General features: G+C 35.6%; 10 protein-coding genes, 16 long non-coding RNA genes and 1 other non-coding gene across 27 annotated transcripts, besides 2 other annotated features; 15 read left to right on the forward strand and 12 right to left on the reverse strand.

Moving 5' to 3' along the window:
• Positions 1-12: 12 nt before the first annotated feature.
• On the reverse strand, positions 13-1404 carry ppr2 (PPR repeat-containing protein Ppr2; the record flags this gene model as incomplete). The annotated part of the gene is made up of 1 exon (NM_001021633.3): positions 13-1404. One exon carries the CDS (start codon positions 1402-1404, stop codon positions 106-108), a length of 1299 nt encoding a protein of 432 aa, NP_595735.1. The 3' UTR covers positions 13-105.
• Positions 1024-1394, forward strand: SPOM_SPNCRNA.5354. The gene has a single exon (NR_194709.1). It is a non-coding gene; the product is annotated as a non-coding RNA (long non-coding RNA).
• Positions 1405-1627: 223 nt separating the features above from the next.
• Positions 1628-3017, reverse strand: rpl701 (RNase MRP subunit, ribosomal protein L7-like Rpl701). Its single transcript, NM_001021634.2, has 2 exons — positions 2809-3017; positions 1628-2367 (listed from the first exon to the last, which is right to left on the reverse strand). The coding sequence occupies exons 1-2, from the start codon at positions 2935-2937 to the stop codon at positions 1741-1743; spliced, it is 756 nt and encodes a 251-aa protein (NP_595736.1). The 5' UTR covers positions 2938-3017; the 3' UTR covers positions 1628-1740.
• Positions 2465-2542, reverse strand: snoR39b. The gene has a single exon (NR_197131.1). It is a non-coding gene; the product is annotated as a small nucleolar RNA R39b (small nucleolar RNA).
• A 67-nt stretch (positions 3018-3084) lies between the features above and the next one.
• On the forward strand, positions 3085-3658 carry rps1402 (40S ribosomal protein uS11). Its single transcript, NM_001021635.3, has one exon. It carries the CDS (start codon positions 3106-3108, stop codon positions 3523-3525), a length of 420 nt encoding a protein of 139 aa, NP_595737.1. The 5' UTR covers positions 3085-3105; the 3' UTR covers positions 3526-3658.
• On the reverse strand, positions 3575-4451 carry SPOM_SPNCRNA.1464. The gene has a single exon (NR_150349.1). It is a non-coding gene; the product is annotated as a non-coding RNA (long non-coding RNA).
• On the forward strand, positions 4198-4554 carry SPOM_SPNCRNA.5355. Its single transcript, NR_194710.1, has one exon. It is a non-coding gene; the product is annotated as a non-coding RNA (long non-coding RNA).
• Positions 4531-5582, reverse strand: SPOM_SPNCRNA.1465. Its single transcript, NR_150350.1, has one exon. It is a non-coding gene; the product is annotated as a non-coding RNA (long non-coding RNA).
• On the forward strand, positions 4659-5477 carry rps1601 (40S ribosomal protein uS9). Its single transcript, NM_001021636.3, has 2 exons — positions 4659-5043; positions 5215-5477. The coding sequence occupies exons 1-2, from the start codon at positions 4669-4671 to the stop codon at positions 5260-5262; spliced, it is 423 nt and encodes a 140-aa protein (NP_595738.1). The 5' UTR covers positions 4659-4668; the 3' UTR covers positions 5263-5477.
• Positions 5583-5702: 120 nt separating the features above from the next.
• cdk11 (Cdk11-cyclinL compex kinase subunit Cdk11) lies at positions 5703-7401 on the forward strand. Its single transcript, NM_001021637.3, has 2 exons — positions 5703-6816; positions 6875-7401. Exons 1-2 carry the CDS (start codon positions 5962-5964, stop codon positions 7214-7216), a joined length of 1197 nt encoding a protein of 398 aa, NP_595739.1. The 5' UTR covers positions 5703-5961; the 3' UTR covers positions 7217-7401.
• On the reverse strand, positions 6862-8182 carry SPOM_SPNCRNA.5356. Its single transcript, NR_194711.1, has one exon. It is a non-coding gene; the product is annotated as a non-coding RNA (long non-coding RNA).
• Positions 7669-12674, forward strand: vhc1 (vacuolar membrane cation-chloride cotransporter Vhc1). The gene is made up of 2 exons (NM_001356235.2): positions 7669-9476; positions 9523-12674. The coding sequence occupies exons 1-2, from the start codon at positions 7736-7738 to the stop codon at positions 10932-10934; spliced, it is 3153 nt and encodes a 1050-aa protein (NP_001342720.1). The 5' UTR covers positions 7669-7735; the 3' UTR covers positions 10935-12674.
• On the reverse strand, positions 9553-10306 carry SPOM_SPNCRNA.5357. The gene has a single exon (NR_194712.1). It is a non-coding gene; the product is annotated as a non-coding RNA (long non-coding RNA).
• Positions 10847-12012, reverse strand: mhr1 (mitochondrial 54S ribosomal protein mL67). Its single transcript, NM_001021639.3, has one exon. It carries the CDS (start codon positions 11978-11980, stop codon positions 11453-11455), a length of 528 nt encoding a protein of 175 aa, NP_595741.1. The 5' UTR covers positions 11981-12012; the 3' UTR covers positions 10847-11452.
• A 24-nt stretch (positions 12675-12698) lies between the features above and the next one.
• Positions 12699-13469, forward strand: SPOM_SPNCRNA.5358. Its single transcript, NR_194713.1, has one exon. It is a non-coding gene; the product is annotated as a non-coding RNA (long non-coding RNA).
• Positions 12751-13851, reverse strand: SPOM_SPBC18H10.18C (uncharacterized protein; the record flags this gene model as incomplete). The annotated part of the gene is made up of 2 exons (NM_001021640.3): positions 12751-13415; positions 13461-13851. 2 exons carry the CDS (start codon positions 13849-13851, stop codon positions 13078-13080), a joined length of 729 nt encoding a protein of 242 aa, NP_595742.2. The 3' UTR covers positions 12751-13077.
• Positions 13776-13978, forward strand: SPOM_SPNCRNA.5359. The gene has a single exon (NR_194714.1). It is a non-coding gene; the product is annotated as a non-coding RNA (long non-coding RNA).
• Positions 13979-14400: 422 nt separating this feature from the next.
• Positions 14401-15357, forward strand: SPOM_SPNCRNA.5360. The gene has a single exon (NR_194715.1). It is a non-coding gene; the product is annotated as a non-coding RNA (long non-coding RNA).
• Positions 15358-15416: 59 nt separating this feature from the next.
• Positions 15417-15814, forward strand: SPOM_SPNCRNA.377. The gene has a single exon (NR_150774.1). It is a non-coding gene; the product is annotated as a non-coding RNA (long non-coding RNA).
• Positions 15815-16493: 679 nt separating this feature from the next.
• Positions 16494-16849: an LONG TERMINAL REPEAT.
• Positions 16850-16901: 52 nt separating this feature from the next.
• On the reverse strand, positions 16902-17202 carry SPOM_SPNCRNA.5361. The gene has a single exon (NR_194716.1). It is a non-coding gene; the product is annotated as a non-coding RNA (long non-coding RNA).
• On the forward strand, positions 16953-19039 carry vps38 (phophatidylinositol 3-kinase complex subunit Vps38). The gene is made up of 3 exons (NM_001021641.3): positions 16953-17220; positions 17451-17621; positions 17686-19039. Exons 1-3 carry the CDS (start codon positions 16984-16986, stop codon positions 18700-18702), a joined length of 1425 nt encoding a protein of 474 aa, NP_595743.2. The 5' UTR covers positions 16953-16983; the 3' UTR covers positions 18703-19039.
• any1 (arrestin-related substrate adaptor Any1) lies at positions 18980-21041 on the reverse strand. Its single transcript, NM_001021642.3, has one exon. It carries the CDS (start codon positions 20207-20209, stop codon positions 19124-19126), a length of 1086 nt encoding a protein of 361 aa, NP_595744.1. The 5' UTR covers positions 20210-21041; the 3' UTR covers positions 18980-19123.
• On the forward strand, positions 19182-20226 carry SPOM_SPNCRNA.5362. Its single transcript, NR_194717.1, has one exon. It is a non-coding gene; the product is annotated as a non-coding RNA (long non-coding RNA).
• SPOM_SPNCRNA.5363 lies at positions 20752-20961 on the forward strand. The gene has a single exon (NR_194718.1). It is a non-coding gene; the product is annotated as a non-coding RNA (long non-coding RNA).
• Positions 21042-21397: 356 nt separating the features above from the next.
• SPOM_SPNCRNA.1466 lies at positions 21398-23019 on the reverse strand. Its single transcript, NR_150351.1, has one exon. It is a non-coding gene; the product is annotated as a non-coding RNA (long non-coding RNA).
• SPOM_SPNCRNA.5364 lies at positions 21542-21835 on the forward strand. The gene has a single exon (NR_194719.1). It is a non-coding gene; the product is annotated as a non-coding RNA (long non-coding RNA).
• On the forward strand, positions 22004-23214 carry SPOM_SPNCRNA.5365. Its single transcript, NR_194720.1, has one exon. It is a non-coding gene; the product is annotated as a non-coding RNA (long non-coding RNA).
• Positions 23071-23357: part of an LONG TERMINAL REPEAT that runs on past the window's edge.

Raw genomic sequence — 23357 nt, forward strand, 5'->3', positions numbered from 1 at the left:
AATAAATTACATGACGATTATTTGAATTCATTTCTTATAAATTAATAGAAAATTATAAATGACATAAAAAGGTATCGATGAATTATTAAACACTTGATGATATTTTTAGGTTGCTTCAACGGGGACGTTCAATTTCTTGGCCAAGTCTAAGAAGCTTTTCGTGTAGCTATAAAATTTCGGCCTTTTGCATAATGATAAGACAATCAAAAATGTCTGCTGAGTAGGGAAAGGACCGTTATGCGACATCCTTTTAATGGTATTTAAGCATTCAGCTGCTTGGCCCTGCTGAACAAGGTTACGTAGCTTCTCATGATATACTTGAAGATTTAAATCAAATTTGTGACTTTCCTCAAAATACTTCCAATACCTTGCTAACAAATCACCGTTTTGTATTTGACGAATGACCTGTAATGCTGTAACCAAACTTCTTGAAGTACAATCGCAATATGGGGGTAAAGGATAACGCAAGTTGGAATCTTCGAAAATCTGATATTCCAATCCCATCACTTTTGTAAGAATATTTAACCCCACGTTTCTCACTTGAGGCGAGTTGCTAGTAGCCAGAAGTTTCACAAAGGAACAAATAAGACTTTCATCAACTGCTATTCCTTTCTTTTGGCATTCAAGGACAAAATAATTCCAAAGATTCGTCCCCATCTTTAACACTTCTTCACGTTGTTCCGGATTGAACATAGAAAAGTCGTTCAAAAGTCGAAGAATTTGAGATCCACTATAGAAATCCAATGTTTGTTTGATGGATGGAATAATCATTGACACCAATACCATACTTTTAAGCTTTAGACTACACTTGGATATAATTCGTATGTGATGCAAATTGGATGTGACATTATTAGACTCCTTGAGAGCACTAGCTGTTACCTTTTCACTATATTCACGTAGTTTAGAAAAATTTCCTTGCTTATTCTTTTCAATAGCATCGCAAAATCCCTTTAGAAGAATGGAGTATGTATGATCGCTAGGTTTTTGTTGGCGCTTTTTCATATCATTGTACAAAGACCAAGCAGCGTTGTAATGCCCTTTAGCTAAATGATATTGTAGTACAAGGTTATAGGCAACCGTCTTCTTGGCATTTGATCTCTCGTACAGTAAATGCAATGCTTTCTCTAAAGACTCTTTTTGAAGTAACGAAGATACATTTTTAGCCAGTTTGAAACCATCGTTTCTTATTAAGGATGACTTAGTTTTTTTATTTCGAAACTCATTTAGATTGTTGACTTGCTCCTTGAATTTCAAAGCATCAGCGATTAAAAGGCGCTTTCGTACTAATTTCCGCGCATTACTTACTGAAACACTATACGTGGTTGCAAATTCCCGCAAGCAGAAGCGGTTTAGGAGCAAATCGACAAAGGCCCTTCGCGGAAATGTCCTTTTAATGAATTGCATTAAACAAACCACTAGTTTATTCAAGTTTAGGATTAAAACCGCGTTAGTAGGAAGTAAGTTATAAAATATGAGTTGTTACGAATGAAGACACTACATCATTAGTTCAACCATCGTCTTATGTACAACGTTGAGTAAAAGTGCTGTTTGACGAGGTAAAATTACTATATGCACACAAAAGATTGCAAAAATGAGTTAACAAAGCTAATTACAATGAAAGTAACTACTAGCGATGAATTTACTAATAACACCTAATGACCAAAACAACTAAATCTACTTGTTGTAAATTATTTTGTCAAAGCTAGGAAAGATATGGTTATTTTTAACATCTACACCAAATTAAAGCATCTTTCTAACGAGAGAGTTAATATGCTCATCACGCTTGCCAGCATCACCACCTTCGATGAAATGCTTGAACTTGCGATCTCTCCAGCCACCCAAGGGAGAAGAAAGTTGGAAGGGCCAGATGAAGTTGGCAGCTTGCTTGAAGTTGGGACCGACGGTGTAAATTTCGTGAATCAAATCCTCGATAGACAAGATAGAGTACTTGCCCAAAGCAGCTTCGATGATAGCATTGTCAGAAAGAGCAATGCGTTGTTTGTTGACCTTACCAAAACCACGCTTGTAAAGGAGCTCACGAACAGTCTTGAGGTTAGGAATACCATAAGTAACATAAGGTTCAACGACTTGAAGCATTTCTTTGGTAGCCTTGTTAAATTTAACAAAGACACCGTTGTTGATTTGAATAAGACGGAGTAATTGCATGATCTTACGGGCCTTGGGAGGAATGTTGTTGATACCACGAATACGGATGACAAAGACCAACTTGGTTTCGTCAGGGACGTAGTAGTTGCCCTCAGCACGAGCCTTGCGACCGAGTTCGATTTGCTCACGTTCGGCCTTGCGGTACTCAGCATCGTAAGATTCGGCGCGCTTTGCAATGAGCTCACGCTTCTTTTGTTGAGCCTAAACATAACAGTTAATACAGTAGAAATTTTGTGAAATTAGAATGGATGTAATTTAGATGGAAAGAAATAAATAAAGAGAAAAGTAGAAAAACAGTAATCAGTCCCGAAAGATGGTAAATTGTGGAACGCGCACAGCCTAAGCTAGCTATCCGAAATTTGTTGTCATCATCTTGTTTTTCATATTTCTCAATTATCTGCTTTATTATTGCTTATAAAAATAAAGCAATCATAAAAAATTCCATGACAGGCTAAAGCGTTTGACTAATTTTTGGGAGGTGAAAACCCTTGCAAACCGATCAAAATGAATGTGGGAGGGTTCTATCTAGATGAAAAAACACAATCTGTAGTGTACTTTATAGATAAACTCTTCATCATTCAAAAGATTTCTGTACTTTATTCAATCCATCCAAAGACAAATATCCATAGACAAAACACTTACAGCTTTCTTCTCGGCAGCGGCAGCAACACGCTGTTCACGAGACTGCTCTTGGGTCTTCTTCTTCTTCAAAAGAGACTCAGGAGCAAAGATTTGCTCCTTTGAGGGGACCGTTGACGATGCTACAGCCATGATGGTGGATGTCTGGTGGTAAAGTTGGTAAGAAAAGACTAGTGGTCAACTTTTCCCATGAGCAGTCACAAAAGTTTCGACACAAATTTGTGACTGTTCCTTTAGTTTACACAGGAAGAAGCCCAAAACAAAAGAGATATCGCAGTTACCAAAAACTAACCACGAAAAATGGCTACTAACGTTGGCCCTCAAATCCGTTCCGGTGAGCTTGTTTTCGGCGTTGCTCACATCTTCGCCTCCTTTAATGATACATTCGTTCACATCACTGATTTGACCGGCAAGGAAACCATTGTTCGTGTCACCGGTGGTATGAAGGTCAAGACTGATCGTGATGAGTCTTCTCCTTACGCTGCTATGTTAGCCGCCCAAGACGCTGCTGCTAAGTGCAAGGAAGTTGGTATCACTGCTCTTCACATCAAGATCCGTGCTACTGGTGGTACTGCTACCAAGACCCCTGGTCCTGGTGCTCAAGCTGCCCTTCGTGCCTTGGCCCGTGCTGGTATGCGTATTGGCCGTATTGAGGATGTTACTCCCATCCCCACTGATTCTACTCGTAGAAAGGGTGGTCGTCGTGGTCGCAGACTTTAAGTGTGCTGTCGTATCTGCCAGTGTCTCGAATTTTATTTCGGTACTTTTCTGTCACATGGGAGGAATTTCACTGGAATTGTTATTCGTTTAGGATATCTACAGTCAAAAATGGATTTGTAATTTTCTTCTAAAAGTATTCCGTAGTACTATATTTGTGTATATTTGTATTGTTTGAATATTTAGAACTTCATGTCTTGTATCCTGTGAGCCACTGTGTTGGTGTAATGAAATTGCAAGTTGTGTTCCTTTAAAGAATTGACATATGCTCTTTAAGTCTACAATAATATTACAGAGTTTTAATTGGACTATTTTAAAGCTATCATTTTTGCCAATTAGAAAGGGATATATGTCCTTCATCAATTCACTCTTTCGTCCGATCACGGAGTGTCATCGGTGTATAAGGAGAGCTTTGTTCTCAAGATTATAATTTGTTGCAACGGTAGATTTTTCATATAAAAGTGTATTGAATAGCCCTTTTAAATGCACAGACATAATTCGATGCTTGTTTAATTTGCATTTTTTCTAAATCTTTTCACATGTAAACAAATTTATAAACACCGTTGAAAACCATTCGTAATCTTATATTTCACTGCATGTTCTTAATTAAATAAATTGTGATTAATAATTCTTATTGAATAATGTCCAGTGAGCTAAACCAAAAATTTGGTGTATCACAAATCACAGCACTTTAATCATTTTGCCTTGTTTGTTCGGACATTAGGAAGGAAATATAGTATGAAGAAAGCAATCTGTTATGCTCAATTTCGTGTCATTTCGGTTTTCATACAGAATATTTCCCCGTTCCCTCACAGTTCAATTTGTAACAAAGCAACCCAGCAGTAAATTCTCATAGACTTACGAAAATTTCAATACTTTCTGTCTCTACATTAACACTTAATGCTAAAGAATACCTCACGCGTTCTGCATTCTGTAGAATTCTACTTTTCACCTCGAACTTTATCACAGATCGTTATGCAGATCGTGCGTTACATTACGTTATTAGTTTAGTGCTTCGTATAATATATTTTATCGTAACAAAATAACTTTTGCTAATTCAGTGTGACTGTTTTTGCAAACAGGAACCATGCCGAAACTTTTTTGGCTTTCAGGACTACAACCCAGTAAAACTATCCACGAGCCAACATGCAGTCTGTTCAGTGCTTTGGAAAGAAAGGCAATGCCACAGCAGTCGCCCACTGTAAGGTCGGCAAGGGCTTGATCAAGGTCAACGGTGCCCCTCTCTCTCTTGTTCAACCCGAAATTTTGCGCATGAAGGTCTACGAGCCTATCTTGGTCGCTGGTGCCGATAAGTTTGCCGGTGTTGACATTCGTGTCCGTGTCTCTGGTGGTGGTCATGTTTCTCAAATCTATGCCATTCGTCAAGCCATCTCCAAGGCCATCGTTGCTTACTACCAAAAGTTCGTTGATGAACACTCCAAGGCTGAGCTTAAGAAGGCTCTCATTACTTATGACCGTACTTTGTTGGTTGCTGATCCTCGTCGTATGGAGCCCAAGAAGGTATGTGCTAAACGAAGAGAAGTTCATGACATCTTCGGAATCGATTTCTTGCACGATTTATTGTGTTGTCGAACTTGTTCCGTGTACAGAATGTTAATGATACTGTATCTCTCGATACGACATAACATTTGTTTCTTTTTTTTAGAATGTGTTACTAATGATTTTTTTTAGTTCGGTGGTCATGGTGCCCGTGCTCGTCAACAAAAGTCTTACCGTTAAAATGTGTTTGGCTGTTTGGCTTTTTTCCATTATGTATCTATACAATTGATTTATCATAAATATTGTTTGATACTGTGTACGAGCCAACCGTTGGTGTTTTCGTAAACCCTTATTCATAATTCTTCGGTATTGACATATATGAAACAAAAGTTCAGTGTACGAGAAAGCGACTGTAGAAATGTATTTAGAGATTTTAATAGTACTTATAGTTTCTATAGTGCTGTCGTGTAATTGCTTAGTCGATTAGGTGTAGTGGAAATTCCTTGTTCGGTATTGTAGGAATATCAAAATGGTAGATTGAACGAACGAGTTAGGTGAGTAGGGCCGCCGCCATATGATGGATTGTGTTTTTTGAGTGTTCAAAATTAAACAATTAAAGATTATTTAATTCAAGGTTGCTTCTTCTTTTTTAGTGTTTTGAAAATCTCTCACTATGCACTGTGCGACTGCACTTACGCAGGTCACTTCTTACTTTTTTAAATATCACATGTCGAAACGGCTTGCTGAAAAAAAAATAGGAGTTTTGATCATTTTACTTTTCTGCTAATATTCAGTTAGAAATCCCACAGTGGTTATCGAGCAATGTCATTTTAATTGAGAACAAACAAGCACCGAAAAATAAATCCTTATTTGAAGTAGATAGTTTTGCAAATCTAACGATAAATTTACTTGATAAAATTTGAGTGATTAGACACCATTATGGCAGGCTCCAAGTGGGAGACAGAAGAAACGAATCAATTCGCAATTGAAAATCAAAAATTAGAAGAGGAATGGCGTAAAAAGCGACGGTTAGAAAAAAAAAGAAAAAGAAAAATATTAGAGGAAGAAGAGAAAGCTGAAGAAAGAAACATTGATGCTTGCAGGCTCTACTTGATGGGGAATACACCTGAACTTAAGTCTTGCAATTCTATTGATGATTATGAAATATTGGAAAAAATTGAGGAGGGATCTTACGGAATCGTTTATCGAGGTCTTGACAAAAGTACGAATACCCTGGTTGCACTCAAAAAGATTAAGTTTGACCCTAATGGAATTGGATTCCCTATTACTAGTCTGCGAGAAATTGAATCACTATCCAGCATTCGACATGATAATATTGTAGAATTGGAAAAAGTGGTTGTTGGTAAAGATTTGAAGGATGTTTACCTAGTTATGGAGTTCATGGAACATGATCTCAAAACATTACTTGATAACATGCCCGAAGATTTCTTACAATCTGAAGTCAAAACACTGATGCTTCAACTTTTGGCTGCCACGGCATTTATGCATCACCATTGGTATCTACATAGAGATTTAAAGCCTTCTAACTTGCTAATGAATAACACCGGCGAAATCAAACTCGCCGACTTTGGATTGGCAAGGCCAGTATCAGAACCCAAATCCTCTTTGACACGCTTAGTTGTGACTCTTTGGTATCGTGCTCCTGAACTTTTGCTTGGTGCACCAAGCTATGGTAAAGAAATTGACATGTGGAGCATTGGATGTATCTTCGCTGAAATGATTACTAGGACTCCTTTGTTTTCTGGGAAAAGTGAGTTAGATCAATTATACAAGGTATGCGATTTTTGATTTTTTATTCTTACCTTAAAAAATTCCTAACAATAATATTAAGATATTCAATTTGCTCGGTTATCCGACTAGGGAAGAGTGGCCCCAATATTTTCTTCTTCCTTATGCAAACAAAATTAAACACCCTACGGTCCCTACCCACTCTAAGATTCGTACTTCTATCCCTAATTTAACGGGAAACGCGTACGATTTATTAAATCGACTTTTAAGTCTAAATCCTGCGAAGAGAATATCTGCCAAAGAAGCACTAGAACATCCTTATTTTTACGAATCTCCCAGACCCAAGGATCCTAAATTTTTTCCTACTTTTCCTAGTAAGGCCAAAGGTGAATCAAAAGAAAAAAACGTGTTTCAAAGTTTTCGTAGTGCATCTCCAAAGAAGTGATTTTGATGAAGTGAATATTGGCATTATAATACGTGGAAATGTAATTGGCCTTAATTTACACTACTTATATTACTAATATTTAGATATTTCTTTATTTTTTCCGTTTAGTCCCCAAATTGCAATTGTAATTGTAAACATTTTATGATATCATTGATTTTCGATTTATGGCCATTTATTTGAGTAAAATTTCTCCCTTTCTACAAAACGTTTCACTCATAGTGTTCAGTAGTCCTATTTTTAACTGAGGTAAGTGTATTCGAGCATCGATGTTTTCAAGCAAGCTGGTAATGAACTTTCATGAATTGATAGTAATCTGTTGCAAAGTATTGTCAAAAAATTTTTCTTATATCACTGCTGATGGTTTTACTATATCTATGGGACCCCTGTTTCTATTACATGACTACACTCACTCTTCCTTACCATTTCCAATTTTTTTAGTATTTAATAACCTTGACAGTTCCTACCACAAAATTATTGCCTTCCTTATTTTATATTTAATGGGGATAATTTTTTGTGATTATGGCAAGACTTTTAACTAAATCAAGTCAAGTATTTGATTTTTTGGCAGATAGATTATCAGTACGAAAATCCAGACGATTTTGGGAAACACAGGAAAATTTAGAGTCTTCCACACCTTTATTACAAGAACCACAACAAAGTTATCGTAGTAATAGTTTTAATGAATTACCTCCGTTGTCTAGAAGTGTAACGTTTGCTGAGAATGAACAACCAAATGAAGCGGTGAAATTGGGAACGTTTGAAGGTTGTTTCATTCCAACTACTTTAAACGTACTCTCCATCCTTCTTTATTTGAGATTTCCTTGGATTATTGGAGAAGCTGGTGTTCTTAAAACATTGCTGATGTTATTTATTAGTTATGCGGTAGGTATATTTACAAGTCTATCGATCTCTGCAATTTGCACGAACGGTATGGTACGTGGCGGAGGTGCATATTATGCGGTTTCTAGATCTATTGGCCCCGAATTAGGAGGCTCAATTGGTTTGATATTCTATGTTGGGCAGATACTGAATACTGGTATGAATATTTCTGGTTTTGTTGAGCCCATTATAAGCATTTTTGGAAAAGAATCAGGCACTATTTCACAATTTTTACCCGAAGGATATTGGTGGGTCTTTTTGTATACAACTTGTGTCCTCGCAATGTGTTGTATTTTATGTTGTTTAGGTTCTGCCATTTTTGCTAAGGCCTCAAACGCCCTTTTTGTGGTTATAATACTCTCAACAATATCGATACCAATCTCTTCGATATTTGTTCATCCTTTCAAAGATCCTTCCTTACTCGTTCATTTTACGGGATTAAAATGGTCTACGCTGATGAAAAATTTAGCATCTGCTTACACAGAAAATGAGAAAGGAACAGGTTATGAATCTTTTAAATCTACATTTGGCGTATTTTTTCCTGCAACGGCAGGTCTACTGGCTGGCGCAAGCATGTCTGGTGATCTTAAAGCACCTTCTCGTTCTATCCCTAAAGGTACTATATCTTCTCAAGCAACGACCTTTTTGCTTTATTTGCTAGTAATTTTATGTGTTGGTGCCTCTGTAACTCGTACGGGACTTTTACTTGATATGGACGTTATGGAACATATTAGTTTACATCCTTTATTCATCATTTCTGGAATTCTTTCTAGTGGCGCCTTTAGCTCGTTTATGGGTATATTTGGAGCTGCAAAGCTATTACAGGCAATCGCGCGAGATGATTTAATACCCGGAATGTTTTTCTTTGCAAAGGGTTCTAGCTACGATGATATTCCTTATGTTGCAATTGGAGTGACTTACTTAATTACGCAAATCAGTTTATTTTGGGACATCAATATGCTTTCTTCGATGATTACAATGACTTTTCTTCTGACTTTTGGCTTTATCAACTTATCGTGTTTTCTGTTACGAATTAGTAGTACCCCAAATTTTCGACCTACCTTTCGGTATTTCAATAGACGCACTACACTGGTGGGTACCATCTTGTCATTTGGCGTAATGTTTTACGTTGATCGCTTGAATGCCTTTATCTCATTTTTAATTGCAGGAATTTTGGTGGTAGTCATATATTTCACATGTCCTCCTAAAAATTGGGGTGATGTGTCTCAAGGCATCATTTATCATCAACTTCGAAAATACTTGCTGCAAACTAATAAAGCAAGAGAAAATATAAAGTTTTGGAGGCCTCAAATTTTACTTTTGATTAACAACCCGAATCGGTCAGAAAATGTTATCCGTTTCTGCAATTCATTAAAGAAAGGCATGTATACCGACATTTTTTGACAATACTAACCCATAAATTATAGGTTCCCTCTATATCTTAGGGCACGTTATTGTATCCGATGATTTTCAGGCTAGCATGGATGATTTAAGAAAGCAGCAACGTCTTTGGCATCAGTTTGTCCTTGATCGAGGTATCAAAGCATTTGTTGAACTAACTATTGCTCCAGACGAAGTTTGGGGTATCCGTGGTCTTATATCTTCTGCAGGCTTGGGGGGAATTCGTCCAAACATAGCTGTGCTAACATTTATTAATACGAATTATCGTAGACATCGTATATACTCGGGTTCTTCTTTCTCTCTTGAGAATACTAGTGAAGAATCAGAATCTGACAGTAAAAAAGAATTTGTGGAGCATGATATACTACCTGTGAAGTGGGTACAGATATTGGAAGACATGCTTGTTGGTTCGGTGGACGTTATGGTAACTAATGGGTTCGATAGACTTAATTGGCCAAAAAGAAAGGGAGAAAAGCAATATATAGATATGTTTCCCATTCATAGAATATCAGGTGTGGGGTCAGAAGTCAATGAAAGTACACCAACGTTTGCGACGAATTTCGAGACGTATACTATGGTTTTTCAACTTAGTTGGATCCTTCATACAGCTTCAGATTGGAAACAAGGTTGTAGGCTACGGCTTATCACTCTTGTTGAATTCGAGAATGAAATAGAGGCAGAACGAGAAAGCATGCATCAAATGCTAGAAACGTTCCGTATCAAAGCCGACGTTGTAGTGCTCTGTCTTGCTGCAATGAATTTGGATGCATATAGGTACATTGTCAAAAATGAGCATGTGAGACCTAGCAAGTCTTCCGAGCTTGAAAACTTACTGAAAGATGACTCGTGGTGGCAGGAAGAAAAGAAAAGAAGAGGAAATACTGTAGATTCCTTAGGACCTATTCGTTTTCCACGTCGTATGTCTGGTTATAACTTTAGATCTGCCAGCTTTGATAAGAGTGCTCCACCTTTAAGTGTGCCATTGAGTTTCCGCCTTGGGCCACATATGCATTCAGTAAAGTCGTTTGAGACTGAATCTTCTTTCGGAAACCGTTCTTTATCACCAAAACAAGAAAATAGAAGAACTTATTCTGACAGTACTATTGAGTCATCTCTGATGCCCAACGTGGTCCGAGAAGATAGTTCATCTGATAGACTAGCACCAAAGAAAAAAATAGGAAGGGACTATTCTAAAGAGAAGTTGACGTTTAACGATTTATCCTCGAGATCTCAATACATAATTATGAATGAAATCGTGCTGAAACATACTAAAAATACTTCTGTATTGTTTACTGTTTTACCAGCACCTTTGGCCGACACTCATAAGAGCTTTCGAAAAAGCGAGGAATATGTTGATGACTTATTAATATTTATGGAAGGATTACCTCCTTGTGCATTAATCCACTCTAAGAGTTTAACTATAACTACCGCTCTTTAACGATTTATGGTATTTATGTCTTTGGTTTATAAAGTCTTTTCTTTTGGCATTGTTATAACTATTTAAATATTTGGTCCATGATTTCTATTTTAGATGCTAATATTTTTTTTTTATTCTGGACCAAACTTTAAACAAAAAAAAAACGAGGCAATAAAGTGATGAGTTAATCTTGCATATATTTCATAGGAGCTCGAAAACTTCAAAATGGTAAAATAATAAAGATACGAGTATTTGGTGTCGATTTGTATTAAATTTATCTTGTCTTGAGTATCTAGCCAATACTCTCGCATTGAAGTACAATGATAAGCTAAGGAAGCTGTCCAGTGCAATACACTGGATACACTGGGAAGAATTCGTAACCGTCTTTAGTAAAAAGGACTTTATCATTAAGTAAAAAAGATTGAGCTAATATGAATATGTGTTAGCTTATACTTCATATAATGCCCTTTAAGAAAGCCTAAAAATGGATGAGGGGTGTTTTTGAAGGAAGAAAGTGAGAGAAGTAATGATATTATGCTTCATCTAGCTTCGTCTACGGTTGTTTTTTCACGGAAACCTCGCGAGAGTTTAATTTCCTCTGAATCAATCTGCACACTAGGGGGCCAATCTGCATATTCACTATCGGATTTATCACTCAGTTGCAAACGAACGGAATTTTCGGGAAATTTTTCTTTATTTAAAATATCTGCCAAGTCCGCAATCGTGTTAGGAACCTCTTGTCGCATTATTTTTCTTCTACGAACGGGTATAGGCAATTTCAAAAGGTCACTAGTCAGTGGTTGAACAGAACGATATTTTCGATAGTTTAACAGTTGCATAAAAACAGATTGAAACATTGATTCATTAGGAAATTCGACTTTTAGTAAAGGAACCCAATGGTCTTTACGGAGCTTAGCGGGTCGCATACCATTTGGAGCGACTGGCTTTTGAAGTGGGTAGGGAAGTTGAAACAACGCAGTCTTTTTTAAAACATTTCCTTGAGATAAAAGTACCTGATTCGTTTGAATATGCCTAAATATATAGAGATACTTGTTCTTTTCAAGCATTCTTTCCTTTTACGAGTACAGATTGGCTGTTTACATATATGCTTGTAAGAGATGCGAAGTTTGTTAATAGCGCGTCCGCGTATAAACGTTGTGCCCAATAAACACATATCGTTTGCTAGCACAGATGTTAGGCAGCATTGCGCGTTGAGCAGCCAAAAACAGTAAATGTTTTAATGATACGGTGAGTGACGGAAAATTTGAATACTGGTCAGCTACGCAGTTTAATATCTATTTAAAGTGTCGCTCACGTATTTCGGTATCTGCTTAACGATACTTAAAGTGCAATGAATCTCTCTGTGACCTAATATATTATGTTACACAGTTAATATAAGCAGCAATTTCAATGGGTGTTCTCTGAAATAAATTATATTGTTACCTATGGACATAGCAAAAAATATTACTTTTCGCTTGGGCTGAATGTTGGTAGATTTTGAATACGAAAGATTTCATATAATACAAATTGAATAATTTTTTAATTCTTTTTGTAAAGAAATTGCTACTGACCAGGAATTGGGAAATCGCATTATTTAAAATAGGTTTTCGCTCTACACCAAATTGATTTTTCATTTTTATTTGTTTTAGAAACAAGTTTGAACTTATATTTCCTGTATATACTGTATTTTAAAGCTCCGAACACTTGAAAATGATATATGGAATCCTCATTTTATGCATTAAACAGAAACTAAGGTTAAATCACTACTTTGCGTCTTTTGAGTAATGCCTTACTTGTTCAATTTTTTAATTCGCAAATCTTACAAAGTCATAATTAAGGATTGTATATCAATTTGGTAAAACAATAAAGAGGATGATTAATTTATAATTGACAACCAGATTCATTAGTTAAATGACTTTTCCTAGCACCACAGAAACACATCGTGTTTACTCTATAACAGAGACAAAAATGTATGTATGGAAAAAGAGTGATGACTGTCATCGGAAATGATTAAGTGACAATGCGTATAAGGTAATAATACAAGAAATAGAAATAAAGGGGAAAAAAGGAGCTTCTGCAGGAAAGTAAGAAAATTAGTAATGAAATAAAAAAGACACTCGCAGCTGGTTGGCAGCCCCTTGATTTTTTTTTCTAGCCATGACTTTTAGCTGCTGCCCGATTCTACATCTTTAGAAGTGTTGCAATCGGTTCCCTCAGCCATTGTGTTGTCACTTGCTGGCTCTGTGGTAATTGCTTGGCCTCGCATAGACGACATTTCAACGTCGCCAGTCTCTTCATCTTGTTCTATTACTTCGAGCCCGAGAATAAACAACAGTAAGGATAAAATAATATGAGCCAAACCTTGAATTGCTTTAGCTACATATTTAACTAGGCCTGCAATCGTTTTAGCTACATGTTTAGCTAGACCTTCATTCGCTTTAGCTACAGATGGTGCATAAACATAAGCTTCTTCAAACGCTAATTTAATTAACGAAAATGAAACTAGAAAATCGTTAGCCATGAATTCAAATCATCTCAAAAACTTACAATAAACAATAATCACTGTCATCACGTATGTAAATATTAACACTATAGTTTCAATAACATATTTAACCACAGAATTAAGATCCGCCAATGCCTGATCGAAATAATTATAAAAATTATGATAAAGCAATAAAGTAAGAATGAAAGGAAGGAAGATATGAAATATCGCATATCTAGCTTGTGTAAGTCGCACATTTTCCGAACGCTTTCTTAATCTAGCAGGTGCAGCCATTGTATTTTTTTTTCGTAACGATGGTTGTGTTAATGTTGAGTTTTGTTTGACAATTGGATTGTTTACATGATTATTGACTGAATATGAAGGACAAGAATGTAAACAACCCTTCTCCAAATCATTCCAAACTTCATTGTATTGAGGTAACTTTTCGTCTGGCATTTTGAAGAGCCTTTTACCAATAGTGATTATATACGTTTGAGTTCCAACTTGAACATTGCAAAATAAAATGCGAAATTAAAATATAAAATAGATAAATAGATCAAAACCAAACACTTGAATAGCCTAAAAATCCACGCGTTCTAAGCATCCAACAAAAAGAGATGGCTCTTGTTAAGGAATGAAATTGAATCATTGTGCTGTCAATATCAATTTACGCACAAGTTAGCATTAATTAGGCACTGCGTACCAATACGCTATAATAGCGATGCCTTGCTTCGTTTTATCATACTTTGAAAAGTATGCAACACTAGTTATTAGACAGTGGGCTACACTAAAGACCGCTATAATGTTTTTGCATCGCGAGTTACTATTATGTTACATGTTTTATTTACTCTACTAGTTTTGCATGAATAGTTTATCCAAGATATTAAATTACCAATTATAATAAGATATTTACCAGTAACAATAATACTGATTTTGAATACTATAACTTGAAAATTGAATTGAGGAGCGAGGTTCAGCCATGAGCTATATCAGCGTTAGGTTACAAACAATACCGACATCAATAACTCAGGTTACTATGTATTCATACATCTAGTAATACAACAGATCATCATTAGAGCTCACCGCAATCCTACTTATAATTGAAGCAGATATCAAACTGTACATTTAAACAATTGTATAATTCATTAAATCATACCTTATTGGCAATTTACAACGAGACTGTAGAACTCCACAACAGGTTTGGAGCGAGTTAGTTCTGTTGAACTGTATTTTATACTATTTCCTATTTGTTGGTCGAGCTCAATAGATTTTGGTAGGTTTACTATATCTTTTTAGGTATCAGTTGTAACTACCATTCAATACTTTGTAATTCAAAAATCATTATGTTTATTTTTATAGAAATTAATATGTGCCGCTGTTCAACATCACCATTTTCTTGTTTCAGATTTAAAGAATTAATTATCCTGTTCTCCACGGAAGCTCTGAGTTTTAAGTCTGCACGTACTCATTGCCGATATTTATTTCAACTCAATAGGTATCATTACGGTTTGGAGAACCTAAAAAATCTTAAATTATGAATTCCAACGTAAATATATGAGGAAAATAAAGATGTGCCATGCTTTACATATTTTGAGCGAATCGACCAGCTATAAACAGTACTCATCAACACATTAGTGGTGAGCATACCGTACATGGAAAAGCAAAACATCCTTTTTTAATAATACAATTTTTTCTTATTAACTAAAATCCTTACCCGATTAGGTGGGTGTTGTTCATCCATTATCTGTGCTACATTTAGAGAGAGACCTCTTTCCAAATCGATTACACTTTCATTTTCTATGTTTACACATCACTCATTTGTAAATAGACCTTCTAACTGGACAATAAAATTTTCTCAGTTTTTAAATTAAAGAAATGGAGAGTATTATACAATATTGCATGAATTGAAAACATTGAAGCGAAAGAGCGTGAACAAGGATTTCATCCTAACTCGTAAAGCAAATGTTCATTCTGCCTCGTTTGACATATCAGACGGAAGTCAAATCAAAGTGGATTTAAATTATAAAATAACTTGAAGTTTCATTTTATCATGTTTGCAGATTTTATTTACATTTCATCTCCACATTCCAATTGTATGCACATATGCAATACCCACTGTTACTGGTTCCTTTCTTAACGAAAATTATCGCCGCATACTAAAAAATATTTAATTTGTTTATTGTGACTGTAAATTAATTTGTGTTTTTAGATCTTTTATCGGGTTTCTTCAGGACGGGCTTGATGACACTTCGATTGTTTACAGAATATATCTATAGTTAAATTATTTAAACAACATTAGCAAGTCCAACCTATAATAAGGAAAATAAGCTCACTCTGGAAGTTCTACTGGTTTGGCCGATAATGTTTTTAGCAACATGTAACAGCGTTTACTATTGAATTTGTTTAAATTTCTTAAATACCATTTTGATCATAGCAATTCTGTTCGGTTGCTTATAATATTGCTCTAAATTATTTTTTATTTCACTTACTTCTTCTGCGTTTTATTTCTTGCTGACTGTAAATATGGTTAAATTGTTTTCAAAAACAAAGTATCAAATTTTTTTTTGTGCTTCTTCAGCGGACAAATGAATAGTAAAAACTGAAAGCGTGCTTTTTTGTTGGTAATAATGTTTGATTTACTCTTTTTTTTTTTTTTTTTTTTTTTTTTTTTTTGGCTCAGACCTTCTTGCTCATAATGATCTGGGCCATAGTACATCAATTTTCGAAGACAGTAATAAAGCAATTAAAAAAAAAAATTTTCGCCATTGATTCAAACTCACATCAGTTATCAATTAAAAAATTTCTTTACAGTTAATTTCTGCTATATTATTTTATTGAACCTTTTTAAATTCATTCAACCATTACGGAAGACACTAAATTTCCTTAAAGAATGAGTTCTGAGCTAAAGGATCAGTGGCCAGCTTTAAGAATAAGATATATTACGGCAAAGTTTCAGAATTATCTAAATATAATTTAATATAAATACATTTAACGATTATATTATGTATAGTATTATAATCCAATTAATTAATGGTAGCATATAATGACACGCAAAAGGGCTTAGTGAAGTCTTGCTGCTGACAATAAAGTGCATATAATGTTAGCTTCGCAGTTTGGTATCTGATTTAAGGATACATAGAACTGCGGTGAGTTTTCCTTGTGATCTATTATATTACAATACACAGGTTGTATGAGTAGCAACTGAGTATAGGTATTGTATTAACTAGGTTATAATGTTACCTATCACTAATATATCTTATAACTGAACTGAGGGACGAGGTTCAGTTGTTCTCAATTTATAATATTTGAAGTAGTAAGAATTATATCTGATAGTTATCTTATCATGAATGATATTATATCTCCATCTTGATGACTTATCATGTAATAGTTGATAGAGCAAATAGAACATTGTGAACATGTGACATATAGTGATATGCAACGTGGAGTATCATTGCGTAGTGTAGTATTGCTGACAATAACGAACTAAACCAGTATATTGTTATCCTACGCTAGCACCAGACTCAGCTGAGTTTACCAAGTAGGGCGATGCGATGAAGCAAAAGCATTCATTGCTTTAACCATGATAGAATGTCGCTTGAATTACCAGGAAACTACCGACTTTCCAGGCTTAAATCAATACAAATAAGAAATGTTCAAGAAATTCAAAATCATAGCAAATTTGCGATCAATACGACGGAAAATTTGTGGAAACGAGATGTGCAGTTAAAACGTGCAATTTCCGAAGGAACTATTCGTATTTTTATATCATTGCATGTGCAGAGTAAGAAATTGCCTGTTTATATTACTGAAACGAGCGGAAATGCTGTATGTGAACATGCTTTGATAAACAAAAGTATCTGAATGGTATCATTATATCTAGGTTATTTGCTTGATTGAAAAGGTTAATCAGTTTGTTTATACAAGTGATTTGCCAAAATTTCGTTGCTCAAATCCTTGAAACAAAGCCCTCAATTGATAGTTTATACCTTGTATCTCTTTTACCCATATACAAATTTTGTATGTATTTATGTTCTTTGTGTCTAACCTCTCATTAGAATCACATCTTTTACGTCGATGAAAAAGTAACCGAAAAGCTTCAAAAATACCGTCACGAAGAGTACTTTATCGTGAGGACTTGGTGCTCATCAAGTAGTCATGCCTTCAAGCTACATAAAGAATGGAAAATTTTGAGATATGACAGTAATTTTCGTTATATTGGTAATGATGTACGGTTGAATATTTTTGGTTTACCTTATGTTTCCCTTGTGTTGACTAACATATTATTTGTAGCCTGTTTTTGCAGTTTGTCATATTCGAAACGGTCTTTTATGTGAATTTAATGATGGCGTTTACATCTACACAACATCCCAGTCTTCGGATATTATGAGACAGACCTCCTTTCCAAAAAGTGCCTCCACATATTCTATAGACAGGCGGAAGGATGGTTACACTATTCAGAAAATCACTCGAATTTTGAAACTGGCTGAATGCATAGATGAAATGCACATTGCTAAACATGAAATTCGAGCTCATTTTCAGGAGGAGGAGTTTCAGCAGATACGTTTGATGCACAAAAGGATGTTACTTCGGGATGAAAAAATCGATGAACTGGCTAAATTAGAACATCTTTGGCAAAAACAAATTAATAGCATCACTCAGATGAGGACGAAATTTGACAAGACGAAAAGCTGGTTATCCTCAAAAAGGAACACTTTGAACAAATCCAAAGAATCCCTTCAAAAAGATGAAGCTGAGTATGTGGAACTTGCCAATTCTTTAAAAACAAAAGTAGAGACCAATATAGAGATTCGAATCCTTATGGCACATGCTATTCGTATGCACGTTTCCCATCTTTCCAAAATTTACCCAATCCAACCATCGCCTGGCAATCATGACGAGTTTACAATTCGCAATCTCCGCCTATCTTTTGAGCCAGATAAAATTAATAATGTGGAAATGGCTGCTTCCATAGGATTTTTGGCGCATTTACTTCAAACTCTTTCAAAGTATCTCGAAAAAGAACTCGCTTATCCAATTCTTTGCGCATCTTCGAGATCCTCCATCCTGGATACATTGACACCCGACATCCCCACGCGTATCTTTCCCCTTTATCCAGCAACTCGACCAATTGAGCTTTTTGAACATGCCATTTATCTTCTCAACCAGGATGTAAATGATTTTTTAGAAACTTTTGGATTACCTATTGACCAATCCATGGACATACTCAGGAACTTTAAAAAACTGCTCCAATTTATTTTATCAGGACAACATCTATCTTTTGTACAAGTAACGTCTACCGCTCCTTAACAATTCCATAAGCTTAGGCACCATAAGCCTAAATTATCGTTAATTGCAAAACTACGCATAACTTGTCTATCGTTTAATTGTATCTTTTCACCCTAGTTTACTCTCAACAATCAATTTCGTTTTCGTATTCTTTGTTGGAAATTCATATACCCATTTCACGGTTTAATTTTAATCATCTTAATGAAGAGTTTTTATGGACATTTGCCGAAGGCATATTACTCATTGTCATTGCGACAACTACTATACAATGCATTTACGTTTAAAATATAAAAATAAACAGATAATGATGAATGTAGATATTATAAATAGTTCCCTTAAATTAATAAAACTTGTGAATTAAAAAATAAAAAGAGCCATGTTCATTTTTTGATAGTTATGTGATGGTGATCGAGCTCTTCCGGTTACATCCGACCCACATATTCTAGGTATAGGCAGGCGGAGCGGGTCCTACACTTTCAAAAACTGGCGGGCATTCTTCATCCCAACTAATACCTAAACCAGCTGGCGTGGTAAGTGGCTGAACGACTGATACTCGTAAGATACGGGCATTGCCCATATTGTTTCCCGCAACGTTCTTTTTTCTATTAACAATGGTCTCAAAAATTAAATGATGAGAGACTTTTAAGGAAAAAGGGGCAGGAATTTCCACGTCACAGCTTGGCTCTCTTAAAGAAGATGTGTTAATTTGAGTAGATAGAAACATCTGATTATCAATGAACTTCCATCCCGATTGTAAATCTTGTGTACTCAAAATTCTTTTTTCTTCAATAGGTCGAGGTTTTACCAAATCACGATGGCGTTCACATGGTTGACAACTAAACTGCATATGCTCCTCCAATCTCCAAGTAACTCTATTGATCTTCCAATCGTTGCCGTCATTTTGGGCAAAACCAGTCATGGTAACTTCCATAAGCGCAGCTCCATGAGGATGCAAGGTACTGGGCAAAGTAATGTTTGCAACAAGATTCGTAGGGGGAAAGATACGTTTATGGATGGTATCAGGCGAAGGAATGGCAGCTCGCTTTAGTTGGAGAGGAAACTTAAGAACTTCGGGCTTCGAGGGAGAAATTCCGCCTTCAGGAGTACCATAGCATAACGTAGCTTCTAAATAATACTCAAGCTTGATGTATCTGTTAGAAACCGAAGCAGGAAGCGAACCAGGGAAAAGCCAACTAAAAGGCCAATGCTGAGTACCAGGTCTATATGTGGTATTTGCAGCTAAATCCCAAGTCTGTAAAACCTCTTTTGAACCCGCACAAGCAGAACAATGAGAGATTGCAGGATGAAGAACGGTGATCCTTTTTATGAGTTGCAGCTTGAGGGTATGTACTTTAATAAAAGGTTGATGTAAAATCGTCAGTTTTAAAATGCCAGACGCAAGTGCACCACTAGACGTTTCCGGCGAGCCAAGGAATACCAGCGGCGGTGATTCCATACGTATATCTAACGTACAGCGAGCAGGGTCTTTTGGCGTGGTTGAACGAGGTAGTGCAAGTTTTAATGGCATAGTAATAAGAAAATCTAAGCGTTTGTCGGTAAAACAAAGGAATGGAAAAAAAAATAGAAATGGAAAATTTTTTAAAAAAAATTACCAGTATGAAATGATAAACCAGGAATAAAATAATGTGTGTAAAAATGCCAAGTACACCTAAAAAAACCAAACCCTACAGTGGAAGAACACTGCTAAATTGAACTTAAAAAATGTGAAAAGGAAAAACCCACCAGGAAATTAAAGAGAAGAAAGAATTAACGAAGTATGGAAATAAGAAAAAAAGTCGTTAAACCAAACAACCAACGACTTTTTTCTTTCGCCTATTATCCAAATTTTTTTGAAGATGATTTATACCTATTCTTCTTCCGTAGAAAGTAATAGTAATCCAATTGATGAGAAAGAAGTAAACCGACTTGAATTTAACACAGGGATGTAAGGTAACAAAAAAGCTGAACAAAGGAACTTTATGAGTTTGCTTTATGTCTCCCTTAGTGATGATGTTTTTGTTTTAATAATTCAAAATCTCATGTGAATTATCAACCCAAAAATGTGTAAGAACAAGCTAATTAAAAAAAAATAGCAGACTGTCAATTAAAGTAGAGCACACACCTTCTTAAGAGGAGCTGAAAAAATGAAAAGAAACCCAAGGCTAGAGAAAATGAGAGGTTCGATGGGCAGTTTATATTCGCAAGATTCGCAATAGATCAGCAGTCCACGCAAACCAAGTCGATTGAACACCAAAATCTAGAGAAAAAGCAAGACAAAACTGACGAGCGATTTCACTAGAAATCGATCTCTTAAAGCCCTTTTGATTTCAAGAATCACTAGAAAATACTTGGTTCACGGTGAATGTTAAAAACATGAAGAGATGGGATGATTGCTCAAAATTTATTTTAATGAGGCGCATAGAAGTTACGGTATCAAGATTTTGCGTCATAAAAAATAATCTCGTGTAATTGTTTTCGCATGTTATTTCCGTTAATGTTATTCTGGAATAACGGTGATTAGGTTTACGCTAAACGAATTAATGCAGAGAACCGTGTTTCCATAAGTGACGAATTTTTTGATGAAAGAGGGCCGCGATGAGACGATTACATCAATTAATAACGGAATAAAGTGAAACGAGCTTGTGCAGAAAATTGAAATATGTATGTAAGGAAAATATCTGTTAAAAAGCAAGAGAACGAAATTTTTTATAAAAGCTGTGTATACAGTGCGAGAAAGTTAACCGCTAAAGATTTTGGTGTATGATAATATACCGATAGAAATACAATGATTTCCTGTGTAATATAATATTTCCTTGAGAAGTTTACAAAAATGGATAGAAGGAATTCTCAATCATATTCATGGTGCTAAATCTGATCTGATCTCACTGTCATTGTTTTGTTTCCTCCCATAAGCTCAGTATGTCCCCACGCCACAAGTAATACGTAGCAAGTGAGAGGTGTCTACTGTTGCAAGAAATACTCTATTGTAACCTACCAGCGCAAAAGCTTCGAGGCTACAAATTGCTTATTAGTTTTATTAGAAATCATCACAGTTGGCCTTACTCGTACCAGTCTATTCATAAGGTCAGGAGCATCCCGTCGATCTGTATCCGCCTGATCTGCAAAATACGCAGGAAGCCGATGAATAATGCCCTTGTGACCGTTCGTATATAAGAAAATAAATATTATTAAAAAGAGGTTCAATCAGTATTTTTAATTCAAAAGAGAAAGGATAAAAGTTGAAAAGCAAAGACATCCATAGAAGGAAAGGAAAAATTTTTTTGTTAAATTAAAGTCCATTTTTGTAATTTGGTGTACAATAATAGTTTTATAATTCTTCCGTGAATGCTCTCCGCGGAATAAGGCACAATCCTAAGGCAGCAACGTAGTAAGGAGATTTGGAATTGTAACTTATTGCAATTAGCAAGACGGTATATTTCGGATCGAGGAAGACAAGGGAGGCTCGAGAGCAGCAAATGGTGAAAACAAGCAATGTGTTTACCGACAAACAGTGCAAATATCAACAAATGAGGCAAATGGGTTGATCGAAGAGGCGGTTTCTGGGAAGGTCTGGCTCGCTGACAGAGTGAATGTAAGTAATCAAAAATACTCTTAATAAGCCCATTGCAATTTGGCGATTCTTATGCTACAAGGCCTCTTTGTTTGCACTGGCACACAATCTCTAATTTTGTTTCTGTTTTTGACATGCAACATTGCTACGTACGCAGCGTATATTACTCATTCACAAATAATGTTACTTTTTTTGTTGTTGATATTATTCTTTCATCATTAATATCACTCTCTTATTACTGACACTTGCTCCTTATGAATTTGTATTCCAATCGGTGTCCATCTTCGTACGGTTTTTTGGTTTCCGTCTCATTTGATCGCCATGATGGATCATTATGATTCATCATCGCTCTCGTTATGGCCAACATAACATAACTGCGCAGTATTATAAATTATTCCCGTAAGTTTCCCGCTTTAGAAAACAAAGAATCATGGTAACAAAGAACGTATGGAACACTGAAACCTTCATCTTATAAATGTCGTCGAATTTTCTCATCATCTTTAATTTCCACTTAAACAGCTACATCAGATTTTTTTACCTACCCTTTTTTGCCCTACCTTACCTTACTTACTGACTCTGGATAGGTATCATCGAATTCTATCATAGACCGAGCAAAAACAAACAAAACGGGCAAAAGAAAAAGAAGAAAAAGAAGGACATTGTAAAGATCAAACTTTACAATATTATTAAACTTATACAGTACAGAACAGTGTACATGCTCAAACACTCTTAGTCCATTCATTTACCTATGTATTTGTATGCAACGGTATTATTAAAAAAATCTGTAAAGATTAGTGAATTTCATTCTGCTTCATTAATGTAAGCTACGCAGTTTGGTATCTGATTTAAGGATACGTAGAACTGCGGTGAGTTTTCCTTGTGATCTATTATATTACAATACACAGGTTGTATAAGTAGCAACTGAGTATAGGTATTGTATTAACTGGGTTATAATGTTACCTATCACTAATATAGCTCATAACTGAACTGAGGAACGAGGTTCAGCAGTAGCTCTATTTATAGTATTCAGATAATATTGATCTTAATAGATTATCATTAAGATCAATCTCCATATCGTATCATACATGGTACGATATATAATTAG

This window comes from Schizosaccharomyces pombe (assembly GCF_000002945.2).
Source record: "Schizosaccharomyces pombe strain 972h- genome assembly, chromosome: II".
NCBI classification, from domain to species: Eukaryota; Fungi; Ascomycota; class Schizosaccharomycetes; order Schizosaccharomycetales; family Schizosaccharomycetaceae; genus Schizosaccharomyces; species Schizosaccharomyces pombe.